The sequence below is a fragment of the Salminus brasiliensis genome, chromosome 6 (genome assembly GCF_030463535.1).
Source record: "Salminus brasiliensis chromosome 6, fSalBra1.hap2, whole genome shotgun sequence".
Taxonomy (NCBI): domain Eukaryota; kingdom Metazoa; phylum Chordata; class Actinopteri; order Characiformes; family Bryconidae; genus Salminus; species Salminus brasiliensis.
The window spans coordinates 45,686,706-45,714,516 of record NC_132883.1 but is presented as its reverse complement, the minus strand read 5'-3'; the positions used below and the strand labels follow the sequence as shown (position 1 = coordinate 45,714,516).

At 40.8% G+C, this 27,811-nt stretch overlaps 4 protein-coding genes across 7 annotated transcripts; 2 read left to right on the top strand and 2 right to left on the bottom strand.

Annotated features, from left to right (window-relative positions):
* The first annotated feature begins 399 nt into the window (after nucleotides 1–399).
* On the top strand, nucleotides 400–2,785 carry LOC140557032 (acidic phospholipase A2 KBf-grIB-like). Its single transcript, XM_072681163.1, has 3 exons — nucleotides 400–574; nucleotides 1,151–1,275; nucleotides 2,627–2,785. Exons 1-3 carry the CDS (start codon nucleotides 438–440, stop codon nucleotides 2,749–2,751), a joined length of 387 nt encoding a protein of 128 aa, XP_072537264.1. The 5' UTR covers nucleotides 400–437; the 3' UTR covers nucleotides 2,752–2,785.
* Nucleotides 2,786–3,873: 1,088 nt separating this feature from the next.
* Nucleotides 3,874–6,782, top strand: LOC140557031 (phospholipase A2-like). Its single transcript, XM_072681161.1, has 5 exons — nucleotides 3,874–3,906; nucleotides 4,488–4,613; nucleotides 5,103–5,259; nucleotides 6,120–6,247; nucleotides 6,554–6,782. Exons 1-5 carry the CDS (start codon nucleotides 3,900–3,902, stop codon nucleotides 6,679–6,681), a joined length of 546 nt encoding a protein of 181 aa, XP_072537262.1. The 5' UTR covers nucleotides 3,874–3,899; the 3' UTR covers nucleotides 6,682–6,782.
* A 342-nt stretch (nucleotides 6,783–7,124) lies between these two features.
* Nucleotides 7,125–13,159, bottom strand: prkab1b (protein kinase, AMP-activated, beta 1 non-catalytic subunit, b). Of its 4 annotated transcripts, XM_072682578.1 has the most exons (9): nucleotides 13,062–13,159; nucleotides 12,106–12,194; nucleotides 11,366–11,511; nucleotides 10,929–11,080; nucleotides 10,207–10,300; nucleotides 9,656–9,770; nucleotides 9,431–9,564; nucleotides 8,576–8,644; nucleotides 7,125–7,829 (listed from the first exon to the last, which is right to left on the bottom strand). In XM_072682578.1, exons 2-9 carry the CDS (start codon nucleotides 12,167–12,169, stop codon nucleotides 7,752–7,754), a joined length of 852 nt encoding a protein of 283 aa, XP_072538679.1. In that variant the 5' UTR covers nucleotides 12,170–12,194; nucleotides 13,062–13,159; the 3' UTR covers nucleotides 7,125–7,751. The 4 variants fall into 4 exon arrangements, with proteins under 4 accessions (XP_072538679.1, XP_072538681.1, XP_072538682.1 ...); XM_072682580.1 differs by lacking the exon at nucleotides 12,106–12,194 and having other exon boundaries at nucleotides 11,366–11,529; XM_072682581.1 differs by lacking the exon at nucleotides 12,106–12,194 and having other exon boundaries at nucleotides 13,062–13,148.
* Nucleotides 13,160–17,189: 4,030 nt separating this feature from the next.
* Nucleotides 17,190–25,892, bottom strand: LOC140557841 (transmembrane protein 233). Its single transcript, XM_072682634.1, has 3 exons — nucleotides 25,564–25,892; nucleotides 18,546–18,680; nucleotides 17,190–17,201 (listed from the first exon to the last, which is right to left on the bottom strand). Exons 1-3 carry the CDS (start codon nucleotides 25,753–25,755, stop codon nucleotides 17,190–17,192), a joined length of 339 nt encoding a protein of 112 aa, XP_072538735.1. The 5' UTR covers nucleotides 25,756–25,892.
* Nucleotides 25,893–27,811: the final 1,919 nt, after the last annotated feature.

Sequence of the window (27,811 nt, the reverse complement as noted above, 5' to 3'; positions counted from 1 at the left end):
TCAGCTACATGAGTGTTCAGAGACACAGGAAACTCCACAGACACACCTGGATCTATAGCTATAGATTTGCTAAGAGACAGAGGTGGGTCCACAGTTACAGGTGAGTGCATTGACACAGGTGACCTCACAGCTACCTGTGAATGCTTGGCTACAGCAGGGTCTACAGCTATAGGTGCTCCGAAGCTGATGGTCAGCATTCCCAATGTCAAGGAACGGGAAAAGACAATTGAGCTGTGGAGCTGTGGAACCACTGCAATATGGAATAGTCTTTCACATTAATACTGAATAAGCAAGTGTCTGAATACTTTTGGACCTACAGTGTATGATCATGAAACATGCAAGACTACCATGAGAAGAACTTTACATATAATGCTATGAATTGCTGTTTTTCTGCAGTGCTCCACCCTAACCTCCTCCATGAAGGGGTGCAAGGGAAGATGGTGCCGATCGCTTTTTATCACTTCGGTGACATGATCGACTGTACCACGGAGAGCATGGGCTCCCTCAAATACATCGACTACGGCTGCTACTGTGGGATAGGGGGATCTGGCACGCCTGTGGATTCTCTGGACCAGTATGGAGGACGAACGTTTGATATAGAAATGATAAAATAGATCAATTCTTATAGGATAAATAGAAATATTGATTTGATCTTTTTTAGATATTATTATTACTATTGTTATAAGTTATAGGTTAGTCTAGTTTTACACTGGAGCTACACGTAAATGCCCTAATAATGGCTAATACAACCTAATACCCCAACCATTTAGCTGGAGGCAACCTATAAGCCTAATCATCACACACTCTACTCACATCGGTTGGAGCTGTTTAGCCGTCTCAAACTCTACTAACGAGCAGGGTTAAGGCATGTGAATCTAGACTAGCCATTTGTTTATCTAGGTTTATAGATAACAGTGAGTCGTATAGTGCCAGACCACTGAAGACCACTGAAGTGTGTGATGATGTAGACCTCTGGATAATTTCCATTGCTTTTTGGCTACATTAGCCACTTAGCTCTGGTGTAAAACTTAAGTCACAAAATTATGTCTTGTCTGATCGACTATACTGTTTATATGTATTTTTCATAGTAAACTAGCTTTTGAGCTGTGTGCTAATTTAACTAACTGTGTAACCCATGCTGTTTGCTCAGGTGCTGTTACGAGCATGACAAGTGCTATGGAAGAATTAAAAAACGAGAATGCTCCGGCATATTTAACCTGCCATATATCAAGAGTTATAAGTACGAATGTTTCGGTGGAGAGGTGACCTGCTCTGGTAAGGAGCTCTAATCATATGAGCTATGTGGCTAATGTAACTAACCAGAAGCTAATACTACTACGTTTATTTTCTAGTCATTACATGTGAAGTGAGATATTTCAGACTTTTTGTTGTTTTACTTTTGATCCGTATGGTTCACTGCTTATGAAAATCAGAAATCCAGTATTTTTCATTTGGAGCTAAATTCCTATTCGAACAGTAGAAGTACTGTAAATCTCTTGGTCTAGCTCAGCAAACGCAACTACATACATAGGGAAGACTGTTGATCTGACAGTTGTCCAGAAGATGATCAACTGTCAGGTCTGGTACAGCACTCTAAAAACAGCCAGCCTTACTGCAATGACCTTCTGTGGCTGACCCAGAGTCCAATATCCAACCAGAGAGAACCAGAGACACCATCAGAAGGGTCTTACCTGGGCTGAGGAGCAAAAGAACTGGACTGTTGTTCAGTGGTCTGGAAGTAGATAGTAGTAGCACTAGATGCTTCTATCTGCTGACGAGCTTTACGGAGATGCCGATTTTCTTTCCCAGCAGGACTCAGTACCTGTCCACGGTGCCAAATCTATGGTTTGCTGACCATCCAACTTTTCTGACCTGAACTCCATAGAAAATCTGTGGGCTATTGTTAATAGGAAGATGAGAAACACGTGAGCCAGCAATAGAGATAGGCTGAAGGCCAAGCCAAACTTGGGCTTCAGTAAGACCTCAGCAGTGCCACAAGCTAAATTGATGCAGTAATTGTTGGAGCCCCAACCAAGTCCTGAGTGTCTAAATGAACAGACCCTCCAGAAGTCCATCCTTTTCTATTATCCCTCTTTTGATCTTATCAAATATAATAATAATAATAATAATAATAATAATAACAATCATGAATCACACTGATCAAAGGTCAAATGAAATGTGTCATTAAATTAATATAAAACATTCATATTTTTATTAAATTCTGATCACAATGCACCTTTTCATAGTTTTAAATTTGTTTGATATGCACTAGTACAATAGCTTATTCCACTTAGCATGGTGCTAACGGCATGCCTAGCTAAAGTCAAGGCTAAAGTTATCCCTGATAGACCTGCTTTTGTGTTATTTGACACTGTATGACTTGTTATCTATAAACAAGGACTCCTAAAATTTTTACAAGTTTTCTGCTTTTATAAAGATGTCTGTTAGGTCAGTATTCAGCTATTTGAAGAATTTTGTCCATTTCTGTAAAGTGGATTTTTCACTAAAGTGCTTTCCTTTCCAGAGACACCTTTCCTTTCGGAATGTGTCTCTTGAGGATATGTTAATAATCCAGTGTAACAAAGTCCTGTACTGTGTGTTTGTGTGTGTTTGTCTTCGTCTAAAGCCTCCAATGATAAATGCCAGGCTGCAGTGTGCGAATGTGACCGGGACGCTGCCCACTGCATTGGCCAGCATCACCATACTTACAACTCCGAATACTTCAACTATGACCAAGAAAAGTGCAAGTAACGCAGGATGGTGTGAAAACTGTGTTGATGCACTCTTTCTTTTATCATTTACAAAAATACACAGAACACAAAGTATGTGACTGAAACAACCTTTATTTGTTGTGTTTTTACTGTTGTTTTTTAAATGTTTTTTCTCTGTTTTTATCAGTTTATCCCTACTTCAGAATACAGTTATTGGGACCGGCAAATGTAAATATGTAAAGACTTCTTAATCGGGCTAAAATGATACGGATAGTGACTGAAGTACCTGAAACTAGGAAACCTCAAAGATCATTATTTAGACTGAAGATGGAAATAGGCTCTTATTAACAGTTTACAGAAGGTTAAACCTACTGTAACCTGTAAAACACACCTGAGTTTCAGTTACGGATAACGGATAAAATAATGACACTATACCACAGGGCACTGGGGGCACACAGTATTGACTGTGGTTAGGATGGTGTGATCTGGGGGCTTTAAGTACAAATTGTAAGACTATAGTGCATAGTGCGTATGTATGGGAGGGAGTTAAATACCTTTAAAACCAGCTGAACCTATATTAATGAACATTAATACATAAACATTTACTAATTTACTCAATGAGGTTCCGGTCCTTTCATCCAAATTGTGTCTTACAAGCTAAAAAAATAAAATGCAAAGAATGTCACTTTCACAACCCTGTAACACATTTTTTTTGCCAATAAATAAATAAAAATGTAAATAAAATCTCCACTTTGAGGGGAAATGCAGAATACCTACACTCGCTGTGTAACCAGCACCAGCTGTGTTGTGAACTAGACCTTTCCTTTTTGAACTTGTTCTTGAGTTTATGTAAATAAGCTGGTATGACGTAGTTCTATACTGTGTGTGCGTGTGTATGTTTGTCAATGTCCAAAGGCTTTGATGATAACTGCAAAGCTGCATGTGACCAGGCTGCTGCTCACTTCTTTGCAAGGTATAATCAGACTCCGTCTACCAGAGGCCTGACTGATACCTGTGCTAGAAATGACCTCAGATGTGTGAACTGTAATTGATTGCCTGTTTCCTGTCATTTACAAAAATACACATGAAGAAAAAGAATACAGCGCAGAAATAACAGCCATGGAGACAGAAACGACCTGCAGTTTGTTTGTGTTGTTGGCACTGTAATAATCTCTCAGTTTCAAAACAATGTATTGTAAGCACAAAAAATATTATTATTATGAAGTATTTTTGCAAGATATGTAAATGTTTGAATGACAGTAGATAAACAGACGTCTTTATCCCAAAGTATTTCTATATATAATGTTTTTATGTAGACCTCCTCAGTTCAGCATGTGTTACAGAAAAATGTAAGATCAGCTTTTACTCATAATTACACTCAATTTCTTCAATTTCAAATTTTCTTTTAATAAAACATTTTTGAATTTTTGAATGAATTATTCATTATCCTCTATGAATTATTCAGTTTCTACTATGAAATATTCAGTATCCACAGTGAATTATTCAGTATCTACTATGAAATATTCAGTATCCACAGTGAATTATTCAGTATCTACTATGAATAATTCATTATCCACTATAAGTTATTCATTATTCACTATGAATTATTCATTATCCACTATGAATTATTCAGTATGTTTAGTTTCTTTGTTTTGACAGTGAAAATTTGGACCTTTTGGGTTTAAGTGGGTTAACTGGCACTGTTCCTGCCCACTTTTTGCCCAGTCAGCTCGAGCTGCTGACCTCATCTCTTCCCTCATCCCTCTCCTCCCACAGTACTCCTTCATCTGGTGTGTTCCCACCACTCCTCCTCCTTCCGTCCTTTTAAAGGCAGCTCAGCAGGAGGATCCTCTATCTTATCCACAGCCATGCGTCTCTCCTGGTTTCTGCTCTTAGCCACAGGTGAGTCCACAGCCACACAACATTAGATTACAGATACAGGAGCGTTCAGGAGAGTCCATAGACATCTGAGTCTAAAGCCAAAGGTGTGTTCAGAGACACAGGTGAGTCCATAGCCATTATAGGTTAACAGCCACAGTGAATCAGTAACTACTGATGAGTCCACAGCCAACAGTCAGTCCACAGTCACAGGTTATTCTACAGACCCAGGCATGGTCATAACCACAGGTGAGTCCATTTACAAAGTTTATCTTAGGTCAGCAAGAACCACTGAGTGGTGGAACTGTGTTATCTGCAATGATGGAGCTCTACTGAAGACCTATTGGATCCTTACTATTACCTTAGGTTTCAGAAGAAGCGCTGAATAAGCAGGTGTCTGAATACTTTCGGACCTGCAGTGTATGGTCATGAAACATGCATTCCAAAAACTACCACGAGAAGAACTTTACATTTAATGCGAAACTGAGCAAACTGCTGATGTTCCTCCTGCAGCGTTCGAGGTGCACGGGGCCGTGGTGCCCTACGCCATATGGCAGTTTGGGGAGATGATCAAATGCGCCCAGCCTGGCGTGAACCCCCTCATCTACAACAACTACGGCTGCTACTGTGGGCTTGGGGGTTCCGGCACGCCCATAGACCAGCTGGACCGGTATGGAGCATGAGCGTCCTTAGAAAGATGAAGATGAAGTGGGTCACGTTTTCCTAGATTCCTGCAGATACCTGCAGATACCCCCTACCTCAATCAGACTCGATCAGCCAGGACACATTTGGTGGCCAAGACACTCTGGCGCTACATGCTAATACTCCAGGCTGAAGCTTATACCCCACCAATTAGCATGGTGCTACCTGCACGCCTAAATCATCACAAATTCTTCTCAAACCATGTGGAGATGTACTGCTAGCTATGCTAATCTAGGCTGTTTATTCATGTTTACCCAGATAGCGAGCATATATCGGTCATAGATTGACACCCCATTGACTGTGTGCCACTGCTGGGCCACCCTCGAACCACCCTAGATAACTGTCAAGATCTAACTAAGCACAGAGACTTTCATTGTAGAAAATAAACTGCGATAAATATCAAACAACTATGAGAAATCTTTGTTTGACAATTACTAAGTTAAACATTATTTGCTGAACTTATTTATAAATGTTTACAAAGTAAGAAATGAAAGAAAAATTAGTAAATTGGATTATTGGTGGAAATTCAGCGATGAAAAGTGACATTTTATCTAATACTCTGTCTAATACTTAACCACTGACGGACTGCTCAGAGAACGCTGAGCAATCAGACACTGGTCCACTAGCTTTACGGTAAGAGGGCTAACAGTGATCCGCTGTCCTCCTGCTATCAGTGTATAGACAACAGAGAGGCAGACATTGTTCGAAACCACATAATTAAGTCTATTAGAGATGACCGAACACCTCCACCCAGTTTGAGGAGAGTGTGTGAGGGCTTCTACAAACGCTGTGGTCTGGTTTAGTCACCGATCTTGTCTAATTGCTCAGGTGCTGTGAAGTGCATGACAACTGCTATGCGACTGCTAAGAAACTTCCAGAATGCCGAACCATAATAGACCTGCCATATGTGAAGGTTTACGACTACACCTGTTCCAACACCAGGGTCACCTGCTCAGGTGAGGACTGAATGTTGTAAATAGCTATGAGACTAATGTAGCTAGCAAATAGTTAGATAGATAGACCTGCTTATGTGTTTTTGACACTGTATGACTTGTTATCTATAAACAAGGACTCCTAAATTTTTTACAAGATTTCTGCTTTTATAAAGATGTCTGTTAGGTCAGTATTCAGCTATGTGAAGAATTTTGTTTATTTTTCTGTATAGTGGATTTTTCGTTAAAGTGCTTTGATGTTCACGCTGTGTAGTGAATTAGACCAAATTCCTGTACTGTGTGTTTGTGTGTGTTTGTCTTCGTCTAAAGGCTCCAATGATAAATGCCAGGCTGCAGTGTGCGAATGTGACCGGGTTGCTGCCCACTGCTTTGCCCAGCATAACCATACTTACAACTCTGACTACAAGAACCTTAATCAAAGTCTGTGTAAGAAATGACAAACTGACCTCAGATGTGAGGAGTGAGTGAAAACTGTGATTGGTGGCCTTTCCTGTCATTTACAAAAATACACCTGAAGAAAAACAAATATTGCACAATACGACATCTTGTTTGTGTGTTGTTTGTGCTGCAATAAGTAAATGCATAGTTTCAAAACAGGGCACACAATATTTTTCCTTTGTGAAATGTAAAGTATTTTTGTAAGATATATGTTTTTATCTTAAACTATGGTCGCCTTATTGTCTTGTGTGTACTAATGTCTAAGCTTAAAGGTATCTTTGAACTATTAGTCTATTCTAACTAGCTAAGGTTTTTCTTGGGTAAATAGCAAAGCACTTTGTAAGTTGCTCTGGATAAGAGCGTCTGCTAAATGCCGTAAATGTAAATGTAAACTGTGTGACAGACAAGGTTAGCTTCCATTCTGGAAAAATCTACACTCCAGTTTCTAATGATAACGTTTTATTTATAAATTCTTTCACTTGGACAGTATCATTCTGTGATAAGAAGTGATAAAATTCTGTAATAAAAGATTATAATAGATAGATACACAAATCAATAGTGTATATTGGTCATGACTGGAAAAATCTTACAGTCTAAAAACTTTAAAATGCATCAACAGATTAAACAGTTCTTCTTTACACGCTTGTTGCATTAATCAAACATCAAAATAAAGTTATGGTTTTTGGACCCTTGCATATATAGCAGCTTCTATATGAAATTTAAGCACCAAACAAATAGCATTGCTGTCGTGACAAAATCCTGAAACGGTAATTTTATCGAAAAAGGTAAAAAACTGCTTTTAAATTTAATACACATTAATTCTGGCAAAATTTGTTCTATATAATTTTGGACCATTTATATCGGTCAATTCATCATGAATTGTAAAAGGCAGCTGGTGGTTTCAGATGTGAAGTTTGCAGATACAAGGTTTTGCCATAACAGTAATGATATAAACAGCACATGAGCTTCTTATAGTCATCAGGTCTCACAATCTTACAATACTCTTTTCTGTTTAAATAGTGTTGATAAAGCAAGCTGACATCCAGGTGGGCTTTTCCCAGCTTATAGTTCATATGGGTTTATACAGCAGTGTAGTCACGTATTTCTTTTTGTAGCGGTGAGTGGCGCTGAGTACCATCACACCATCCTGGGAGAAAAAGATAATAAGAAACATTACATTACATTACAATATAGGTCCTGTCCACTTTATTAGAAACACTTAAGAGAGATGGGCAACATGGCTACACTACGTCACGGTACACATTTAGTATTTTTTTGTTTTTTTTCTGAACTTTGCTAGTTTCAAACAAACAAAACATGTCAGAAGTGATTTTATTAATAAACATCTGCAAAAATGGATTATTTAAATAGAACGAAAACTCAAACAGTTGGATAAATGATAAAATAGCAATAGCAAATGGTGTACCCTTCTATACCCATCTCCATCCATCCATCTACAGTATCTATACCTTCCATACCATTACTAAATTAAATTGAGGAAAACTCAAACAATTGGTAACAAATACTGGATAAAATAGCAATATGAGCTGCAATCCAATCAGCTACCATTTAGTTGTAGTTACTGTATGCTGGCTGTTGTTGTTCAAATCTCTTTTATATAATTAGTCTACATTTGTGTTTTGTATGATCCATACAATGTTCTAGGAGTACTGATCACACATTTCATACACTCTGCCCAATATTATAATACTGCCCAACCCTAGCTCCTAACTTGCACTACCGCTTACTTGCCGCTTTATTAGAAACCTGGCCACTGAGCCCTTTTTAGTAATAGTAAGGTGTAAATATGCTGACGGGTCAGTATAGCAACCTGAACTAGGCGTGTCTACAGTATGTCTGTAAGAATTTAACTGAACTAGTGGTGAGCTATACCTTGATTGATAGTGCGTACAAATGGTTCAGCATCACATGGTTGGGTTCAGGCAGCAGAGCTGGATCACACTGTTCATCACAACAAACACAAAACAAAGAAGTTTAAAATGTTTGGGCTTTTCCCATACAACACGTACCTAAAAGTAAAACACAGTTCTACACCCATCATATCATGCTTCAGAATAGATCTGTTACAGGATCAGTGCTCAGGATCATTTACCCATACCATCCAACCCCTACCCAAACACACCCTTACCTTACCATCTATACCCATACCATCACCATCCATACCCTTCTATACAGATACCATTCATCGACCATCTATACCAATACCTATACCAGCCATACCCATATCCAAACCATCTACACTCTTCACCACCCATACCCTTCTATACCAGTGCCATCCACCCCCAATACCCATGTAATCTATACCAATACCTATACTATCTAGCCCCATCCCCATCCCATTTATTCCATAAATACCATCTCCACCCATACCTATACCATCTATACCCGTACCTATATCTATCTACAGCAGGGGTGGGCAATCCCTAAATCCCTTGAAGGGCCAGATTCTTGCACAGTGCTTTTCTTTTCCTGCTCAGGCTGACTGAACTCACCTGTTAACTGCCAGGTGTAGTCTGTCTGTTAGAGCAGGGAAATCAGCGAACTGTGCTGGACTCGGACCCTCGTTGCCCACTCCTGATCTATAACTATCCCCATTTATACCATCCATACTCATCCTTAGCCAAACTTATTCAGACCTATATGTACACTATCTATACTCAGCTGTCCTGAGGTCACCGTCACCATCATCCTACAAGGTTCTGTGGAACAGTACAGAGCGTTACTCACCGAGACGCCGGTATCTTTATTGAGCAGCACCTGCAGCAGGTGAGGTGGGAGAATGGGAGGAGAACGCAGTCGATCTTCAGATTTAGTGAGGTATGGCTCCTGATGGTACGATCCAGGAGGAGAACCGGACATGTCTGTGAGAGAGAGAGTGCGGGTTACACAACACACCTGGAGAATCTCACAATTCTCTGAATGTATAAACGCATACAGTGTTTGACCTCTGACCTGACATGTCAGCACATTTCTCAGAGTCCGTCTTCAGGGCATCAAAAACCTCAAAGTCTGTCTTCTTCACCTGGATGATGTTATTCACCGTACCAGCCTTACTGGTCACTACGGGCTGAGAAAGGTTAAACCAGGAACTGAAATTAAAATTCTCAGCCAAAAAACAAACGATCGGAGCAAAGTTTCTCATTTCAGCCTGAATAAGAAAGCTAAAACGGTCAGTCTTCAAATATAAAAAATTATTATTTTAATAATTACAGATATAACAGAAAAGAAAAGAATGTAAGACGGTTTATTGTTCCTATGCTTTTTAATGTTTAGATAAATTATATACATTTATTTTTTATGTTAAATTAATAAATTAAAAAATCATTTTTTCATTTGCAGAAGGGCAGTGGCTGAAGTTTGAATGCATTCTTAGAATTGATTGTAATTGCTCATAAAAACAAACTACACAGTAAGGAGGTAAAGAAGTGGTGTTGGTGGCGTTCAGGAAAGACTCTGCTGAAACTCGACGCTCTGTTCCAGATGTTATGAACATGTGGTTGTACCTGCTTTGGATCCAGTGTCCAGTTTCCGTCTACATAGAATTTATACTGGTGCTCTCCCTCAGGCAGGTCAACCACCGCCACAAAGTTATTGTGACTGTGAGAAAGACAGAGATATGGGAAAGGGTGACAATGAAAGTGTGTTACCATCACACCACCACCACCACCATCACAACAACATCACAAGCCACTAAATTAACCAGGTAATATGAAGTTCTCTATGTTGACTGTAAACAAATGCTTGTGCTTCCATGACTGTAAACCCACAGTGACCTCTAGTGGTTCATATGTAAACAGCATAATGTTATGCTGTATGATTAGAATCAATGATTAAGAAAAAGCTGCAAAGCTTTTTAACCCTTAAAGTGCAAGGGTCTGTATGTTTATCCTCCCTCCAGTTCCTCACTCTCAGCACTGCAGAAGTGATACAGAACTGAGTACTGCAGAGAGAATACTGAAACAGCACATGCATTAAAAGTATAGCAGAATAAAGGATATGCTGAATAATCCATAGCAGTTACTAAATATTTCCAACAAGAGTATAATTCATAGTGTAAATGTATTTAAAAATACTCTTTGTACGGTTTGTTAGTGTCCAGTTAAGTCCAGTTGTCTGGCCTTTTTAAAAGTCAGAGTATTGGATTAACTCTCAAGATAATCATGAACTGACTTGATTATCAGTACAATAGATACAGAGCACCTCATTTGGCTCTTATCAGACTGACCTTTTGGACAGGGGGATTTTACTGGCCCAGTTGTTGAAGGATCCTGACAGACAGACGTCCTTAGCTGGGCCCGTCCATCGAAACACAGTGGGTCGCTCCTCAGGAGGGGCTTTAGACTCTGACTCCAGATCACGCTGCCAGGCCAGAAACTCCTGAGAAAGAGATTGTGAGCATGTGCCAGCACTGACTTTATGAACTCAGCCCACCTCATGGGTTCACTTTATGGGTGCATAATTGATCATTTATCAGCCCCCTATAACCCCCTACAGGCCTTCACCTTAGAACCATCACTGCACATGGTGGTCCGCTCAGTAACGCTGTCTGGTATATTGAGGTGGTGGACCTGCTCTCAACCTAGCAGTGACACAGAGGTGTGTGAAACCCCTGCTACGTCAGCGTCAGTGCTTCCGCTGTAATGACCACTTTATTAAACTCACCTTGGCGTCATCTGCTTGAAAGATGTCCGCATCCTCAGTGCTGTCCATCAGTATTTTGGGTCGGGCTCCATCCTTGGCTCCGCGGCTTTCTCGCCGATTGGCCTGAGCGCTCCTCTCACTGCTGGCGTTACCCATGACCTCAAGACCTGCACGCAATAGTCAACCTGTAAAAATGGTCAGGGGTTTGTTTATGAACCTGTATTTAAACCAGCCTGATCAGACATCGCTCACTGTTTATCTCAGAGACCTGCACCACCTCTTACTACACCATAATAACAGCAATCATCCAACCGGAGTACAAATAGATATTATAACGAGACTCTCTTTATTATTTTATGCCTTATTTTATGTTGTATTTTTTTCTTTGTTATTTCCAGTAAATAAACAGTAACTGTGAATTAAAATGTGTCTGTATGACATATGACTTATTTACACTTATATACACATATAACATATAATTAAAAATAAAGTACGTCATTTGACTAGAGGTTTCCAAACTTTTGCACCAGACTGTACGAAGCACCAGGGGTAATTCTTAATTACATTATGTGGATAAATCCTAAGATCTTCATAATTTACACAATCAACTGTAACTTGTTGGTTGATTTGGCCTGAAAATGTAATTCTGTAAATTCCGATGGAATCAAAAATATATAATATACAAAATATACTTCAGAATATGTTATGTAATTATTAATTATGTCAATAAATATTGAATATGTCATACAATTATTACTGACCTGACTGAAATGTGAGTAATTCAATTATAACCGATAAACAATTATAATGATATATTCTTAGCATCAGCCTTCCCCACAAATTCCTTGACCTGGAAAAATAAACAAACAAACACATAAATAAATAAAAATGTTCACAAATGGACAGTCTGTGTAGCTAAAGCTGCACTGCTCACTACTTTAGTGTACTTTATTTTCTGCATCATTCAGTAACAGTAATTTAGGGTAGTATGAAGTTTTTACCCCAATTCTGAGAAGACTGTAGGTCTTAAAACCTCAGATCATTAAAATGGTGGAGGGATACATGCTGCAGGGTGTAGTGCAGCTACAGAAAGTAGTCCCTAAAGAGAACTGCATTAGTTCAGATTCTCTATTCACTATTTTACCTTCATCATCATCATCATCATCATCACTCCATATAAAACTCAGAAGACTCGTGTAGCTGCACTGGTGGGTTTGGATAGGAGATAAATTATGGGCTGTATCTGTGTTGTGGTAGTCATGGCGACTGACGCCTGGTTCCATTCAGCTCCACTGTAGAGAGGTCAGAGTGGGTCAGGTTCTGTCCACTGAAGCTCAGTTTCACACAGAACCGGACTCTGGGTGTGTTTGTTTATAGGTATTAAACATTATGCAGGAGTTTGAAAGATGGGTGGAGTTCCCCTTTAAGACACCGCCCCTTCTGCTGGAGTCTCTTCAGTGAGACTGCTGCTGAGCTCATATGTTCTAGATAGCTCTGGAGCTCTGCTAGAACTTCAGGAGGAACCTGTAGTCCACACTGACCCCAGTGCACGGAGGAAGCGGACTCACCGCTCTGACCTCTGGCCAGGCTGAGAGCGCCTCCACCCCCTCAGACCCACACAGAACCGAGCCGGGACCTCCTCTGACCTTCAGTGTGTGTGTGTGTGTGTGTGTGTGTGTGCAGGTGTACTGTGGGAGGTTAGGGTTAACCCTCTTACCCCGTATCTCCTCTCCTGCCTGTTTCTCTCACTTCGCCATGTTCCTCCTGCACGAGCACGCTCCTCTTCCGGTGTTTGTGTGTGTGTATGTGCGCGTGCGCGTGCGTGTGCGTGTGCGTGTGCGCGCTACAGTGTGGGAATGGGGAATGTCCTGCAGGAGCGCGTGTTCACCGTGCACGCGCCCAGGGTTCTGTTTAAGCTTAAAGGCTTCCCATAATGCAGCGGAGCAACAACAGATCAGCCATAACATTAAGACCACCTGCTTAATCATGTGCAAGCAGCCGAACGGCTCTGAGACGCCGAGGCACGATCTCCAAAACACGATGGTCCACCAATATAACCAGGCTTGCTGACCAGCATGATCTAGATGGTTGACCAGTATAACCAGCCTGGCCATGTTGGTTTATCAAACAGCTCAATTGGTATAACCAGTGTGACCAGCTTTACCAAACTACTCAACCAGTGTGACCAGATTCTCCATCAAAGGCCAGCTTGGACCATCTGAAACAGCTATGAGCAGAAGCTGGTCCTGAGCTAGTTGATCCTGTAGGAAAGCTAGCAGGCCTTTAATCAGTAGCCAGTCAGGTGTGTGAGGTGTGTGTGAGGAGTGTTTGTGGAGTGTGAGGTGTGTGTGAGGAGTTTGTGGAGTGTGAGGTGTGTGTGAGGAGTTTGTGGAGTGTGAGGTGTGTGGTGTGTGTGTGTGTGTGTGTGAGTGAGGAGTGTGAGGTGGGTGTGAGGAGTGTGAGGTGTGTTTGTGTGTGTGGAGTGTGAGGTGTGTATGAGGAGTGTGTGGTGTGTGTGAGGAGTGTGAGGTGGGTGTGAGAAGTGTGAGGTGTGTGAAGTGTGTTTGTGTGTGAGGAGTGTGAGGTGTGTTTGTGGAGTGTGAGGTGTGTGGTGTGTGTGTGTGTGAGAGGAGTGTGAGGTGTGTTTGTGTGGTGTGTGTGTGTGTATGAGAAGTGTGAGGTGTGTGTGTGTGTGAGGAGTGTGAGGTGTGTGTGTGTGTGAGGTGTGTTTTGAGGAGTGTGAGGTGTGTGTGTGTGTGTGTGTGTGAGGAGTGTGTGTGTGTGAGGTGTGTTTTGAGGAGTGTGAGGTGTGTGTGTGTGTGAGGTGTGTGTGTGTGCGTGTGTGAGGTGTGCGTGTGTGTTTGTGTGGTGTGTGTGAGGAGTGTGAGTGTGAGGTGTGTGTGTGTGTGAGGAGTGTGAGGTGTGTGTGTGTGCGTGTGTGAGGAGTGTGAGGTGTGTGTGAGGAGTGTGAGGTGTGTTTGTGGAGTGTGAGGTATGTGGTGTGTGAGGAGTTTTTGTGTGTGAGGAGTGTGAGGTGAGTGTGAGGTGTGTGTGTGTGTGTGCGCTGGCTGTGTTTCTGAAGGCATTCTCACGGCTATCTGCTTCCCCTGGCTCTCTGTGGGAAACGCTACACTATGGGAAACAGGCCCCGGCCACTCAGCAGCCACACAGGGACTACCGCAGGCCTGTTTCCCCGGGGCGAGGCCGGGCCGGGCCGGTGTGTGTTGTGACGAGTCAACTCTAATAATGTGGCGACCACACGGCCGAGCGCGGCGGCCACTGAACACTGCCGTGTGTGTTCTCCTGGTTGCGCCTGCTGGAGGATGTGAAACTCATGAATGCAGGTTTTGTGTTGAGTTGCTGAAATCCTCAGCGCCGCTCTCCCTGCCAGGTCTGGAGAATACCTCAGCTATATTTAGTCCTCACTGGTTATAATATTACATATCAGAATACAAGATCCAACACAGTCTGCAGATTACACCGAGGAGGAGGAGGAGGAGGAGGAGGAGGGAGAGAGGGGCTAGAGATGTATTAGTCAGTGGAAATTCCCCTGAGCTTCAGCACTGTCCATGTTTTAATGACTGTACTGAGCAGAATCACACTAAACCACACTGATCGACAAGTTTTTACATTTAATACAAGTTTATTCACGTCCAATAACGTTAAAAAAAATCACACACACACACACATAGGCATCGATTCTGTACATACACATCATCTGCTATCAGTGCTCCTATCAAAAACAGTTGAACTGCTGCTGCCCTCAGGGTTAAACAGGAGGTTTTACAAATAAAGCTTCTGCACACATTTCTAACAAACGTTAACTGGTGTAGAAGCACTGAAAAATGACTTTTTATAAATAACAATATTATATAAATAAGTGAAGGTGAAGAAAAAAGTGTTACATGAGCAGAACTGCTTTGGGTTTAGTAAGACTTGTTAAATCCTGAACGGTAAATTTAAAGCCTCAGTGGTTTTCAGTGGACGTTATGGAAACTGTTCACTTTTCTCATTTACAACAATGGCTCTGTAACCCGCTGGAAGTACCACTGTTAATTATCCAGTATGTATTATTTACTATCTATTCTCAGCTGTAGAAAATTAGTATCCTTATTACCATGAATTCTTCAGCATCTAGAATAATTTCATATCTACTATGAATAACCAGTATGAATTATTCAGCATCTACTCTGCACTTCACTATGGATTATGGATTATTTTGCATCCACTGTGAATTATTTAGAGTCTACTATTGGGTAATTTACCATGGCACGACTAGGATAAAACTATGTGAAAACACTACTATGAATTATTCAGTATCCACAATAAATTATTTATCATCTATAATTGTTAGGTAACCAGTATGCATTGTTCAGTATCTATTGTGAGTTAATCAGTATCCACTATAACTTTATCCAGTATTCAGAATTAATTATTTATCATCTACAAATAAATGTTTGGTAACCAGTATTAATTATTCAGTATACACTATAAATGATTTAGTATACAGTATGAATTATTCGGTTTCCACTATGAATTGTTCAGTGTCCACTATGATTTATCCAGTATCCACAATTAACTGTGTGTCTACCATGAGTTATTTAGTATCTACAAACAATTGTTCGGTAACCAGTATGAATTATTCAGTAACCAGTATGAATTATTCAGTAACCAGTATGAATTATTCAGTAACCACTGTAGTACTAACATGTCATTTCTGTTGTTTGAGGGAGCTGAGGTACGAGCCCACATAAAGGCCTTTAGCGTTCCAAAGGGTTAAAGAACCATCTGATGTAAGGTTCTTCTATGGCGTCGCTCCTAACAAAACAACAACAACAAAACAAGAAAACAAAAACAAACATTTTGGCGCCTTTATTTTGAAGAGCGTTCCTGAATAAAGCTGAAGCTCCTCTGCAGGCTTGGCTTCACTCCATTAAAAGTTTTGGGACACCTATCTTTCAGAGGAGTCCATATCCTACTGTTTTGCGACCTCTCTTAATTAAACTGTCACTGCTCCTTTAGGACTGATATATGTAAATAAGGTCTGGTCTCATTAGCCGCCCGGTCGCTCATTCAGGAAGCAATCTGAGCTAAAACACATCTTGTTATCTCAGCGTGAGTGGGCGGGGCTAAAGTACTGTAAGTAAATGCATTGGTTTTTATGACATCATAAAAATAGTGTAAAAACATTTTGTGGTGTAGTGTTCAGAAATGGATTGTTCTGAGTTTTAAAATGATAAAATAACATGATTTGAAACTTTTGGTCAGTTCAGTTCAGCTTTTTATAATATTTGCTGCTTTATAATATTACACTTTAGTGCTTCAGTGCTTTTAACGATAGTTAAAAACAGAAAACCGCCAAATCATTAATCTGCTCTTCTTACCAATCTCAGAACACCCACAGGATTGATGCACATCATCTTTTTCGCCTCTAAACCAAAACATCTACATTATAAAAGTAAGCAAGGTGTCCCAAAACTTTAACAGGTAGTGTAATTTTACTTTCTCTCATTATCGTACATTAAGTAGTACTCTCCTAAAACCTCTAGTGTAGTAATCTGGTAAACACAGGCTACGTTTACTCGTTAAGACATGTAGACAATAGGTTATTTAGCTTCTCCGGTTGCTCCTCTGTTGCAGACTGTGCTCTCATGAGAGCTTAGGACTTCTTAAAACTGAGAAAGACAGAATGCAGAATTAGCCAGGACCGCTGTAGAGTGCTAGCCCATGATGTGTCCATAGCATTAGCGTGATGGAGGACGGCGTTGTCCGTCTTCCTGCTGTCAGTCCACCAGAGCACATGGAGTTGGAGATGAACGATCCGTCGAAAGCTTCTTATTAACCATCAGATTGGATGCTGAGGAAAACAGTGAGATCACAGCTGCATTAGCAACCATGTGGCCTTAGATTAGCTTAGCTTAGCCATGCATGCAGTGTTGCAGCAGAACACAGGGTTAGGGTATAAATAGCTAAAACACATCTTGTTATCTCAGCGTGAGTGGGCGGGGCTAAAGTACTGTAAGTAAATGCACTGGTTTTTATGACATCATAAAAATAGTGTAAAAACATTTTGTGGTGTAGTGTTCAGAAATGGATTGTTCTGAGTTTTAAAATGATAAAATAACATGATTTGAAACTTTTGGTCAGTTCAGTTCAGCTTTTTATAATATTTACATACAAAAGTATGTATTATAATACAAAAAAAAAAAAAAAAAAAAAAAATATATATATATATATATATATATATACACACAGAATTCACTGAAGAAACCCTGAACACAGCTGATCAGCCAAGATGGGTTTAGTGTCCTACGTATGTTTAAATGTCCACTGCAGCTACAAGGCTAATGTAGCTATTAGCATGCTACACCACGTACATCCGGCCGAACCCATCAAACCGCGCGGAGGTGTTCAGGACCTCTAATGGACGTGATGACGTGGTTTCTGACGCTGTAGGACTCTTTTATAGATCTCTATAACGGCCTACACTGCTGTTGCGACTGCGTATTTATCTCTTTATTGGGTCCTAATCTAAACTCTGAACATTTGGAGCTTGTGGGGACATGTTTTTACTCTCTGTGAGGACAAATGCCCCCAAAACTGCTCATTTTAGTAGAAATTTGTAAGCGACCGAAGCTAATTTGTTGGTTGCCTCAGGCCAGAGTTAGCGTTGGGTTGCAGCTCAGGGAGGCTAGCACTGCAGCGTCTACAGACCATAATAGAGCAACCCATGAACCACATGCCTCAGTGCACGCTAGTGTGGTTAATCTCGTCATTATCACACGAAACCCAGCGTTTCCTTTTTCATCTGAAAAGCTAGAAGAGAGCAGTCGTTTCCTTCTGGTTACTAATAAAGATCGAGTCAGGGTTGGGTGTAGGCAGAATAATGCCTGACCACAGCAATACACGGAAAACCCCCATACATACACCATATGGACAAAAGTAATGGGACACTTCTGAAATCAAGGGTATTAAAAGAGCTGATCCTGCTCCTGATCCCTCTAGCCCAGGCCTGGCATTAGGCAGCATGGTGCCCATAGGGTCATGTCATGTCAACAGGAGTCTTAATCTATTGGCAGTACATTTGCACATCTGTGTCAGCAAAGGGTGCAGCTTAAAGTAGCTTAAAGTAGCTACAATGTTCTACAAACATTTGGACATATAGTGTGTATATAGTGTGTGTGTGTGTGTGTGTTTGTACCGTGCTGAAGTGTACAATGCAGAACACCATGATGATGAGCAGGCCGATGATTAAGGATGCGATGCCCATATGCAGAGCCTTCCTCCCCAACCGCCGAGAACCGTCGTAATCCTCGTTATCGTAGCTGCTCTGAGACTAACAGGACAGGGGGACACAGGACCAGAAAACAACATCAAGCTCTGACTCAGATCTGCCCTCAGGACAGGTAGGGTTAGTCTGGGTTCCAGTGCAGAGTACACAGATAAATCTATGGGAAAAACACAAATGGATAAATTCTGGTTCTTGTTATCTAGAACCATAGCTGTAGGTAAAATCTTTAAATAACACCTAGCTGGCATAATCCAGAGGGCAGATTTATAGTGGGTTACACCAGTTTCCATGGTTATGCTACACTCATTTCCATGGTATCACCACATTCGGTGCCATGGTTACAGCAAACCTATTTCCATAGTTCACCTTATACTTATCTTCAGTGGTTTTGCTACACACCATATCTGTTTCCATGGTTCCACGGTTTTGCGTTCCATAGTTTCAATATCGTACATATTTATATTTCCATAGTAACCCTATGGTAACTACCCTGGTATGTTTTTCTAGATTTCCACCGCATCCGTTTCTATGGTTACAATACTGTACATCTATACATTTCCATAGTAACTCTACTCTAACCTCCATGGCTAAGCCACACACATTTTTCAAGGTTTCAACACATTCGTTTCCATGGTTACTCTACATGCGTTTTCAAGGTTACAATACTGTACATCTGTACGTTTCCATAGTAACTCTACACTAACTTCCATGGCTAGGCCTCACAAATGTTTCATGGTTCCATCACATTTGTTTCTATGGTTACAATAACCTTACTCTAATTTCCGTGGCAACGCGACACATTTTTAATGGTTCCACCATATCCTTCTCGGGGGTTATGCTACATACATTTTCATAGCTACCTTGAAGTACTTCCCATGGATACTATAGCTTCCGTTACTATGGTTACACTAGCAGTATTTAGTTGCTGCAAAGGTAAGCTCGCTACTACAGCTAACGTATTGGAAATGTGATTAAGTGCTGGAGATTTAACAAATACAAATAGTGGATTTACTTCCAAAAGGGTTCTTCTGGACCAGATCTTCTGGACCGGCGCTCCAGGTGTGTTTTGAAGCTAAGGAGAGTCTAGGGTAAAGGCAGTGGTTAGACTCAGCGTGTGAGTCTGTTAGTGTTACTGTGTGGTTCTGACGTCGGCCGTGAGCAGGTGTATCCAGGCGTAGGCGGCGACTGGTGGTGTGACTCTGTAAGATATAGAAGCGGGCTCAGACATTACCCTCTTCCCGCTTGCAGCTCCAGGCCCCTCTTGGCGAGGGCGGATCACATGAGTTGCCATGGCTCATAAAACTGGACAGACATAGTGATGATGCCGGCCTGCTTTTAGCTTTGCGGGACGCAGCAGGCTGGGTCTGGTGACGTGGGCCGGTAAACACATCAGGCCAACAGTACACACACCCAAACCTCTCTGGTTCAGGCTAATGGAATCGGGTCCAGGTTCTAGAGTCAGATTAGGCCTATACCTCGAGTAAAAGGAATTTCCCACGGGTCAGCCTCGCTCAGACCACACTGTGCTCCTCTTTGGGTTTGACTAATGCACTAAGGACTGGTTTAGTACCTCAACACGGATTAAGTTTAAGCTCGGTCTAAAGGACATTTCCCACAGTGATTCACAATTAGCACGGCCATTTAGTCCCAGATTAGGCCTGATCCATGTTTAGGAAACTGGCCCAGCCTTACGTTTCTCAGTGCAGAGCTCAGCTGTAGCTCAGTGTAATCTTCTACAGTTACTCTACATACTGTCAACAGAAATGCATATTTCATTGTTTCATATTTGTAAATGTGAGGTTATATTTGCTCAGAAAAACACAAATATTAGTAATAAATATAAATAACATTAATACAGATAGTTGGGTAGTGATTTCTTATGCATGTCCAGTTAGGTGTTTAACCGTGTTGGCTGAGGGGCGTGAAAGAGAACCCTGGAACCAATCCTGTGCTTTTCATACCAGCTTCAAATGTAGCACCTTACTGTTGTGTAAGTCTGTCTATATATATATATATATATGTTACACTGACGTCTATTGAAAGCAATCTCTCAATCGTCTATTGGAGTTTGTGCATGTGTTGTTTAGTGTAAATAAACAAATCTTCTAGAAAAAAACAAACATATAAACAATAAATATATATATTTTCCTGCACATTTTAGACACTGTCCATCTATTTCATACATTTTACAAATTCATAAAACTAAACATATCCAGATTCATTTCTGTTAGTAAATTCTGTGTGTTGTATGATTATTATTATTATTATTATTATTATTATTATTACTAACCCTTTCCAGTCAGAAGCTGGGCGGGACTTTTTTCAGCTGCTTTGGTGTAAACGCCCACACGTGTCATATTTAAATCTTTACCCCACCCTCGGATTCTTGTCTCCGGCGTGATTTGGATGATTCAGTGTGTGTGTGTGTGTGTGTGTGTGTGCAGACAGAGTGTGAGGGACTTAAGTGGGCCAGTGTGATTTGAGCAGAACAGCTGCCACACACTCTTAGTTCAGCAGAGTCAACCTGAAACCACTGCAAAAACCTGTGCACTAACACACACACACACACACACACTCAGACCACATGCAGAACTGAAGCATGCAACACAGGGGTGGTGGTTTTGAGGGGTGCTCAAATACCTTTTCTTTTTTTTAATGTATATTTATTTACTAAATATCAACACTTTTTATTTCTAACCAACTCCACTCTGCATGTAACAAGTTCCCCTAATTTAATTATTATTATTATTATTATTATTATTATTAATATTCTTATTATTGTTAATATTAATAATAATAATAATAATTATTATTATTATTATTTATTTTTATTAGATAATTACCTCAGTTATTTTAAACTGAATTAATAATTAATTAATTATTAATTTAATTGTGTTTTTTTAATAAAATAAATTGTGTTTTAAAGTATTTCACTGTTTCGCTTACTAATTAAATCTGATTTAGTTAACTTTATACTCTCTTGATTGTTTAATTTTTATGTTTATTTTATAGATTTCTTTTAATCCTTGTTTATTGTAAATGGTCACCATCAGTGTACTTCAGGTGAAAACAGAGGTTGATTGCACACATGATTGCCTTTGAGTAATAATAATAATAATAATAATAATAATAGTGTTGTAATATAATTAAATCAGACACACATTTGAATTTAGTCTGATTTAATACTGTATTCGATTCAGTCAGATACAGCAGAGATACAGAGTAAACGGCTCTGGTTCTGTTTGTGGAGGTTAATGTATTTACAGACATAGTTCTTCATATCAGTCCATAATAATATCAGTCCATGCTAACTCAGTCACATGGGTTCAGGGTAGCTAAGCTAACACTGATGTACTCCACAGGGATTTGGGCCTGATGATGTTCCCATTAACGTCTTCTTTTACACAAATGCAGTCAATCAGCAGAAGACAATAAACACACTTCCAGACAGAGCTCAGGCTTCACAGTGCTGCTAGCATGTTTAGCCATGCTAACATGTTTATCTGTTAACTAGATCATGTAGATGACAGTGAGTCATTTACTGTCTGAAACCACATTAATGAGGTCTATTAGAGATGACTGAACACCTCCACAGGGTTTGAGAAGATTGTGTGATGATTTAGACCCACAGTTAGCGCCATGCTACATTTACATTTTCTGCATTTAGCCACATACAGGACGTGTATGTCCTCTTTTTCAGAGTGTATATGTCCTCTTTTTCAGGGCATGTGTGTTCTCTTTTTCAGGGCGTGTATGTCCTCTTTTTCAGAGTGTATATGTCCTCTTTTCAGGGCGTGTATGTCCTCTTTTTCAGAGTGTATATGTCCTCTTTTTCAGAGCGTGTATGTCCTTTTTTCAGGGCGTGTATGTCCTCTTTTTTAGGGCATGTCTGTGCTCTTTTTTCAGGACGTGTATGTCCTTGTTTTCAGAGCATGTATGTCCTCTTTTTCAGGACGTGTATGTCCTCTTTTTTCAGGGCGTGTATGTCCTCTTTTTCAGGGTGTGTATGTCCTCTTTTTCAGGACGTGTATGTCCTCTTTTTTCAGGGCGTGTATGTCCTCTTTTTCAGGGCGTGTATGTCCTCTTTTTCAGGACGTGTATGTCCTCTTTTTCAGAACATGTATGTCCTCTTTTTCAGGACGTGTATGTCCTCTTTTTCAGAACATGTATGTCCTCTTTTTCAGGGCGTGTATGTCCTCTTTTTTCAGGACGTGTATGTCCTCTTTTTCAGGACATGTATGTCCTCTTTTTCAGGACATGTATGTCCTCTTTTTTAGGGCATGTCTGTGCTCTTTTTTCAGGACGTGTATGTCCTCTTTTTCAGGACATGTATGTCCTCTTTTTCAGGACGTGTATGTCCTCTTTTTCAGAACATGTATGTCCTCTTTTTCAGGGCGTGTATGTCCTCTTTTTTCAGGTGGTGTATGTCCTCTTTTTTCAGGACGTGTATGTCCTCTTTTTCAGGACATGTATGTCCTCTTTTTCAGGACATGTATGTCCTCTTTTTTAGGGCATGTCTGTGCTCTTTTTTCAGGATGTGTATGTCCTCTTTTTCAGGACATGTATGTCCTCTTTTTCAGGACATGTATGTCCTCTTTTTTAGGGCATGTCTGTGCTCTTTTTTCAGGACGTGTATGTCCTCTTTTTCAGGACCCATCAGTGCTCACTTTGCCTCACATTCTGTGGGCGGATTTTTACACCCCTCTTACCTCAACTACTGGCCTACATGTACCTACACCGACATCAACCATTGGTGAAACTGATTGGCCACAGCCTAAAAATGCCATAAATGTAAAAAACCTATTAATCAATAATAAATAAATAAATAAATAAATTATATTAATTAACGCATCAATAAAATAAAATAACACTATATATTAACGTTTGCATGAAAATAAAAACAAGCATTTACTTTTTTATTATTGATTTATTTAATTTAGTTTTGGTGAATAAGTAAATATTTATGCAGTAATGTTTATTAATATAGTTGACACACACACAAACACACAGTCCTACAAGGCCTACTTGAAGCCCTCCAGCCACAACATCCTGACCACGGCGGACATGCTGGTTTCCTTTTCTCTTTTTTTATATATATATATTATGTCACTCTAAGGTTTATATTAAATTGGATTGGACTGTGAAAAAATATATAATTAATACAGAAGAAAACACAAATGCGTGAATCCAGCACAGAGCATGTGACCTCTGCAGTGATGAGCTTAAATGAAGTGAAATTAACACTGGAAGTGAATTCACACTGCAGGCCAGGACTGTTTCAGTCTGGTGCTCATGGCAGACGTTAGGTGAGTATAAAGTGGGAAGTTTAGACAGAAAGTGTTTCTCAAAGCAGCAGAGCAGCAAACCTTTGAGGTTAAAGTGTGAAAAGTCAAACGACTGCAAGAAAACGCTCTCATGCTTCAGAAGAACAGCGAAACCCATTGCAGTGGCAGAGGTCTGGCACGGGAGAACCGATACTCAGGCAAGTTCAACGTGATTTTTAATAAATCTTAGCTGCTAACGTCTTTTTGCTGCAGCAAACCAGAGCTAGGCCACGGTTAGCCTCAGCACCTCAGGGATTAGGTAACTGGTGAGGGTGTAAGAACTGAACTAGCAGCTGGTAACTGATATTCATGATGAAAACTAAACACCAGAGTCAGCCTGCGAGTTTAAAGCCACTCTTCTGATCAGCGCCGTGGATCTGCCCTGACCTTCTCAGTGTCTAGCAGCAGACCTGTGAGAAAGTGTGTGAAAATGGTGTGTATAGGTGGGTGAGAGTGCACTCTTACACACTTCTTGCAGGCTGCAGATACTTGAGGCTTGTCTATTTATACCGCTTATGAGTCTGCCTGAATTATGAGCATGAGGCTTTGGTCAGATTTCACAATCTTGAGGGCTCGGGAGGGAGCTAGCGTGAGAACGTCTCTCGGCTAAACCCTCGAAAAAGAAAACGCCACCACAGCTTTCAGAGAAGTGGAGGTTTAAGAGGAAACGCACTGAGCTGATCTGAGCTGATCTGAGCTGATCTGATCTGCGGACGGTTTAAGCATTTTACACCATTAGCCATTAGAAATACATTACTGAGTGAGCTTAACTGGCCTCACGCTTCCATTCAGCCAGATAGACTCAGCATATCGTCACCGTCATATCAAACTTTTCATTTCCCAATTTCATTTTTACATGCTTACATTTTCTTTTCATTGCGTAAAATAATTTTGATGAACTTTTTTAGAATTAAATATCATTATTTTCATAAATGACATTTGAAGCTCATGTGCTTTAGTTTGGTTAATTTTACAATTTGTTTTACAATCATATACAATCTTATGCAAAAGTCTGCGCACCCCTACTCAAATTACAAGTGTTTTTTTATATTTAATTAATACATTTTAATGCACAGTTATTGTTTATTTACTGAATTTAACATATTCCAAATACAGTCTGTGCACAAATATAATCATTAATATATTTTATTCCAAATTCTCAATACGTTAAATTCAGACAATTAATAAAATAAATATGTAAAATGAGCAGAAAATGCCATATTTAAATGTAATTATTTACAATAAAAATCAACAAACTGTGCCATTTGCAACAAGGGTGCACGGGACTGTATAGGACTGTACCTCATTATTGTAGGACCAAACCTCATTTCTTTTAAAAATGGAACTTAACATAAAAGGGAAATAACATTATAAAATTTAAATCTAAATGAACATGATTAGATTTAGAGTTAGGGATTATTGTCCACACAATATAAAAGGCAGCTGATATTTTTGAAAACAAAAAAATTACATTACAAAGTTACATACCTATATGTTAGTACGTATTGATCAGATTCTAGATTAGACAGTAATAGTCTAATCTAGTCTAATGAGTAAACACAGACTCTACACCACTAGAGCAGAAGGACAGAAGCCTAACTCACCATCATAGAGAAGACCAGGGCCACGATGTTGACGGGCCACGCCGGACAGAAGCAGGTGAAAATGGTAAAGAAGATGTAATTTCTGAGCGGGGGCGGCCCATCCGCCTCAACGCCCTGTCCCAGACTGTTATCAAGACTGCCATCGATCGACCTCTTCGTCTTTTCTTCTGACCGTGAAATCCCAGGACTCATGGTGAAAAACGGAGGAGAACCACATGCAATGGGGAGACAACTGACCAAAAGACCGACCAGACGAATAAGGAGAAGTAGAGTCCAGAAGAAGATGAGGAGGAAATGGGAAGAGATGGGAGACGAGAGGAGAAGCTGAGGGAATGCCAGAGGAGAGAGGGAGAAGTGTGAGGAGCGAGGAAGGGATAAGAAAAGTGAGCCAGAGATGGGACAGGACTTAATTACTTTCAGGGGTGTAGGGGTGAACACTATCCTACTTCAGAGGGGGAGAGAGAGGGAGAGAGAGGGAGAGAGGGGGACATACGGAAGTGCAGCTGAAGCAGAGGCCAGTCTGTTGGCTGAGCAGTCAGGGCTGAATAGTCGAGCCTAAACAGTCAAGGCTGAACAGTCAGGGCTGAACAGTTAGGGCTGAACAGTCAAGGCTGAAGAGTCGAGGCTGAACAGTCAGGGCTGAACAGTCAAGACTGAACAGTTAGGGCCGAACAGTCAAGGCTGAACAGTTAGGGCTGAACAGTCAAGGCTGAAGAGTCGAGGCTGAACAATCGAGGCTGAAGAGTCAAGGCTGAACAGTCAGGGCTGAAGAGTCTAGGCTTAACAGTCAAGGCTGAACAGTTAGGGCCGAACAGTCAGGGCTGAAGAGTCAAGGCTGAACAGTCAAGGTTAGGAGGCCAATTACCCAATCCCAGTTCATGTGAACACCCCTATCACTAGCAATACTCCCAAAAGACACATGTGCTGACCAACATCACCCTAAGCTTTGTGCCAGCATTGGCCAGCAGCCTGACCCGGGATTCGAACCAGTGACCCTCAGATCATAGCGGCAGTGTGTTTCTAAGTTTAGAACTCAGATAACTGAGTCCCACAGCGTCAGAAACCCAACAAACAGATTACTGAACACCACACGGTTTGAGGAGAGTTAGCACCAGTGCTAATTAGTGATAATTAGGCAATAAGCTATCATTACATGTTAGCTAGCCACATTAGCCTCGTAGCTCCAGTGTAAAACTAAAGAAATATGTAAAAAATGAGCAAGTAAGGAATCCCTGCATGTGGGTAAGTGGAGTAAGTGGACCTTAACACTGCTCCTGCATGGAAAAAGACTTTTACTCAGTCTCCAGCTGAAGTGTAGCTGAAGTGTAGCCAGGTGTCCCACAGCCACGACAGGATAAACAGCACAGCCCAGAGACTACAGGCTGCTAGAGCACTCGCCTTCACCTCCTTCAGAAAACACCAGCAGGAACTCACAGGAAAGCAGAAGCAGAAGTGAGAATGTGGTTTTGCAGAAATATCGCCCAGGTCCCTCAAAGATGTTTAACTGGGCATCTCCTGAGCTGGCTGTGGTGAGTGTGTGAAATGCAGCGCAGGCTGGTGAACTGCAGCAGGCCTGCGGGGAAGTGAGACGAACACACTGTTAATATCTCGGCTCTCATTTCACCACAGAATCACCTGCATATTCAGGTAAAGAGGCGTAAACAGCACCACGCTGTTAGACAGAACCCATAAGCACATAATCTAATGCTGTGAGCAGGGGTGTACGGGAGGAAGCCGCAGGTCTGAGCCTGGACGGGTTTCTGCAACTTTTCTGCTGCGAGATGATGCAACACACATCCTCACTGCTGACCTCCTCAGATGACCTTCCTGTTTTTTAGGGGTTGGTAAATTAACAGGAAAAAAAAGAAATAATATTACTGTACTTATTTGCTTGTGATCATAAAGTGAATTTGTACCTTTGAATCAAAAAGCAGCAGAGATCAAACCCATGCTCTACCTCAGTAATACCAGAGCAGCTCCTCCAGCTCCACCCACTGCCCTTTCCTCTGATAAATTATTAGTGACTGATTTTAAAGTTTAAAGTCACTTGTTGGCTCTTTTTCTCTATAAATTCCCCCAATTAGCTAATAAGCATTTAGAAATGGTGCATAAAAGGATCCGGCTCCGTAGTCAATAGAAAGGCAGAGTACAACCTTTATTTCTGCATAAAGTGTACAAAATAAGGTGAAGACTAAGGCACTACATGTAATGCGTTAGCCTGAGACAGCCAGCACTCTCCCAAAGCAAT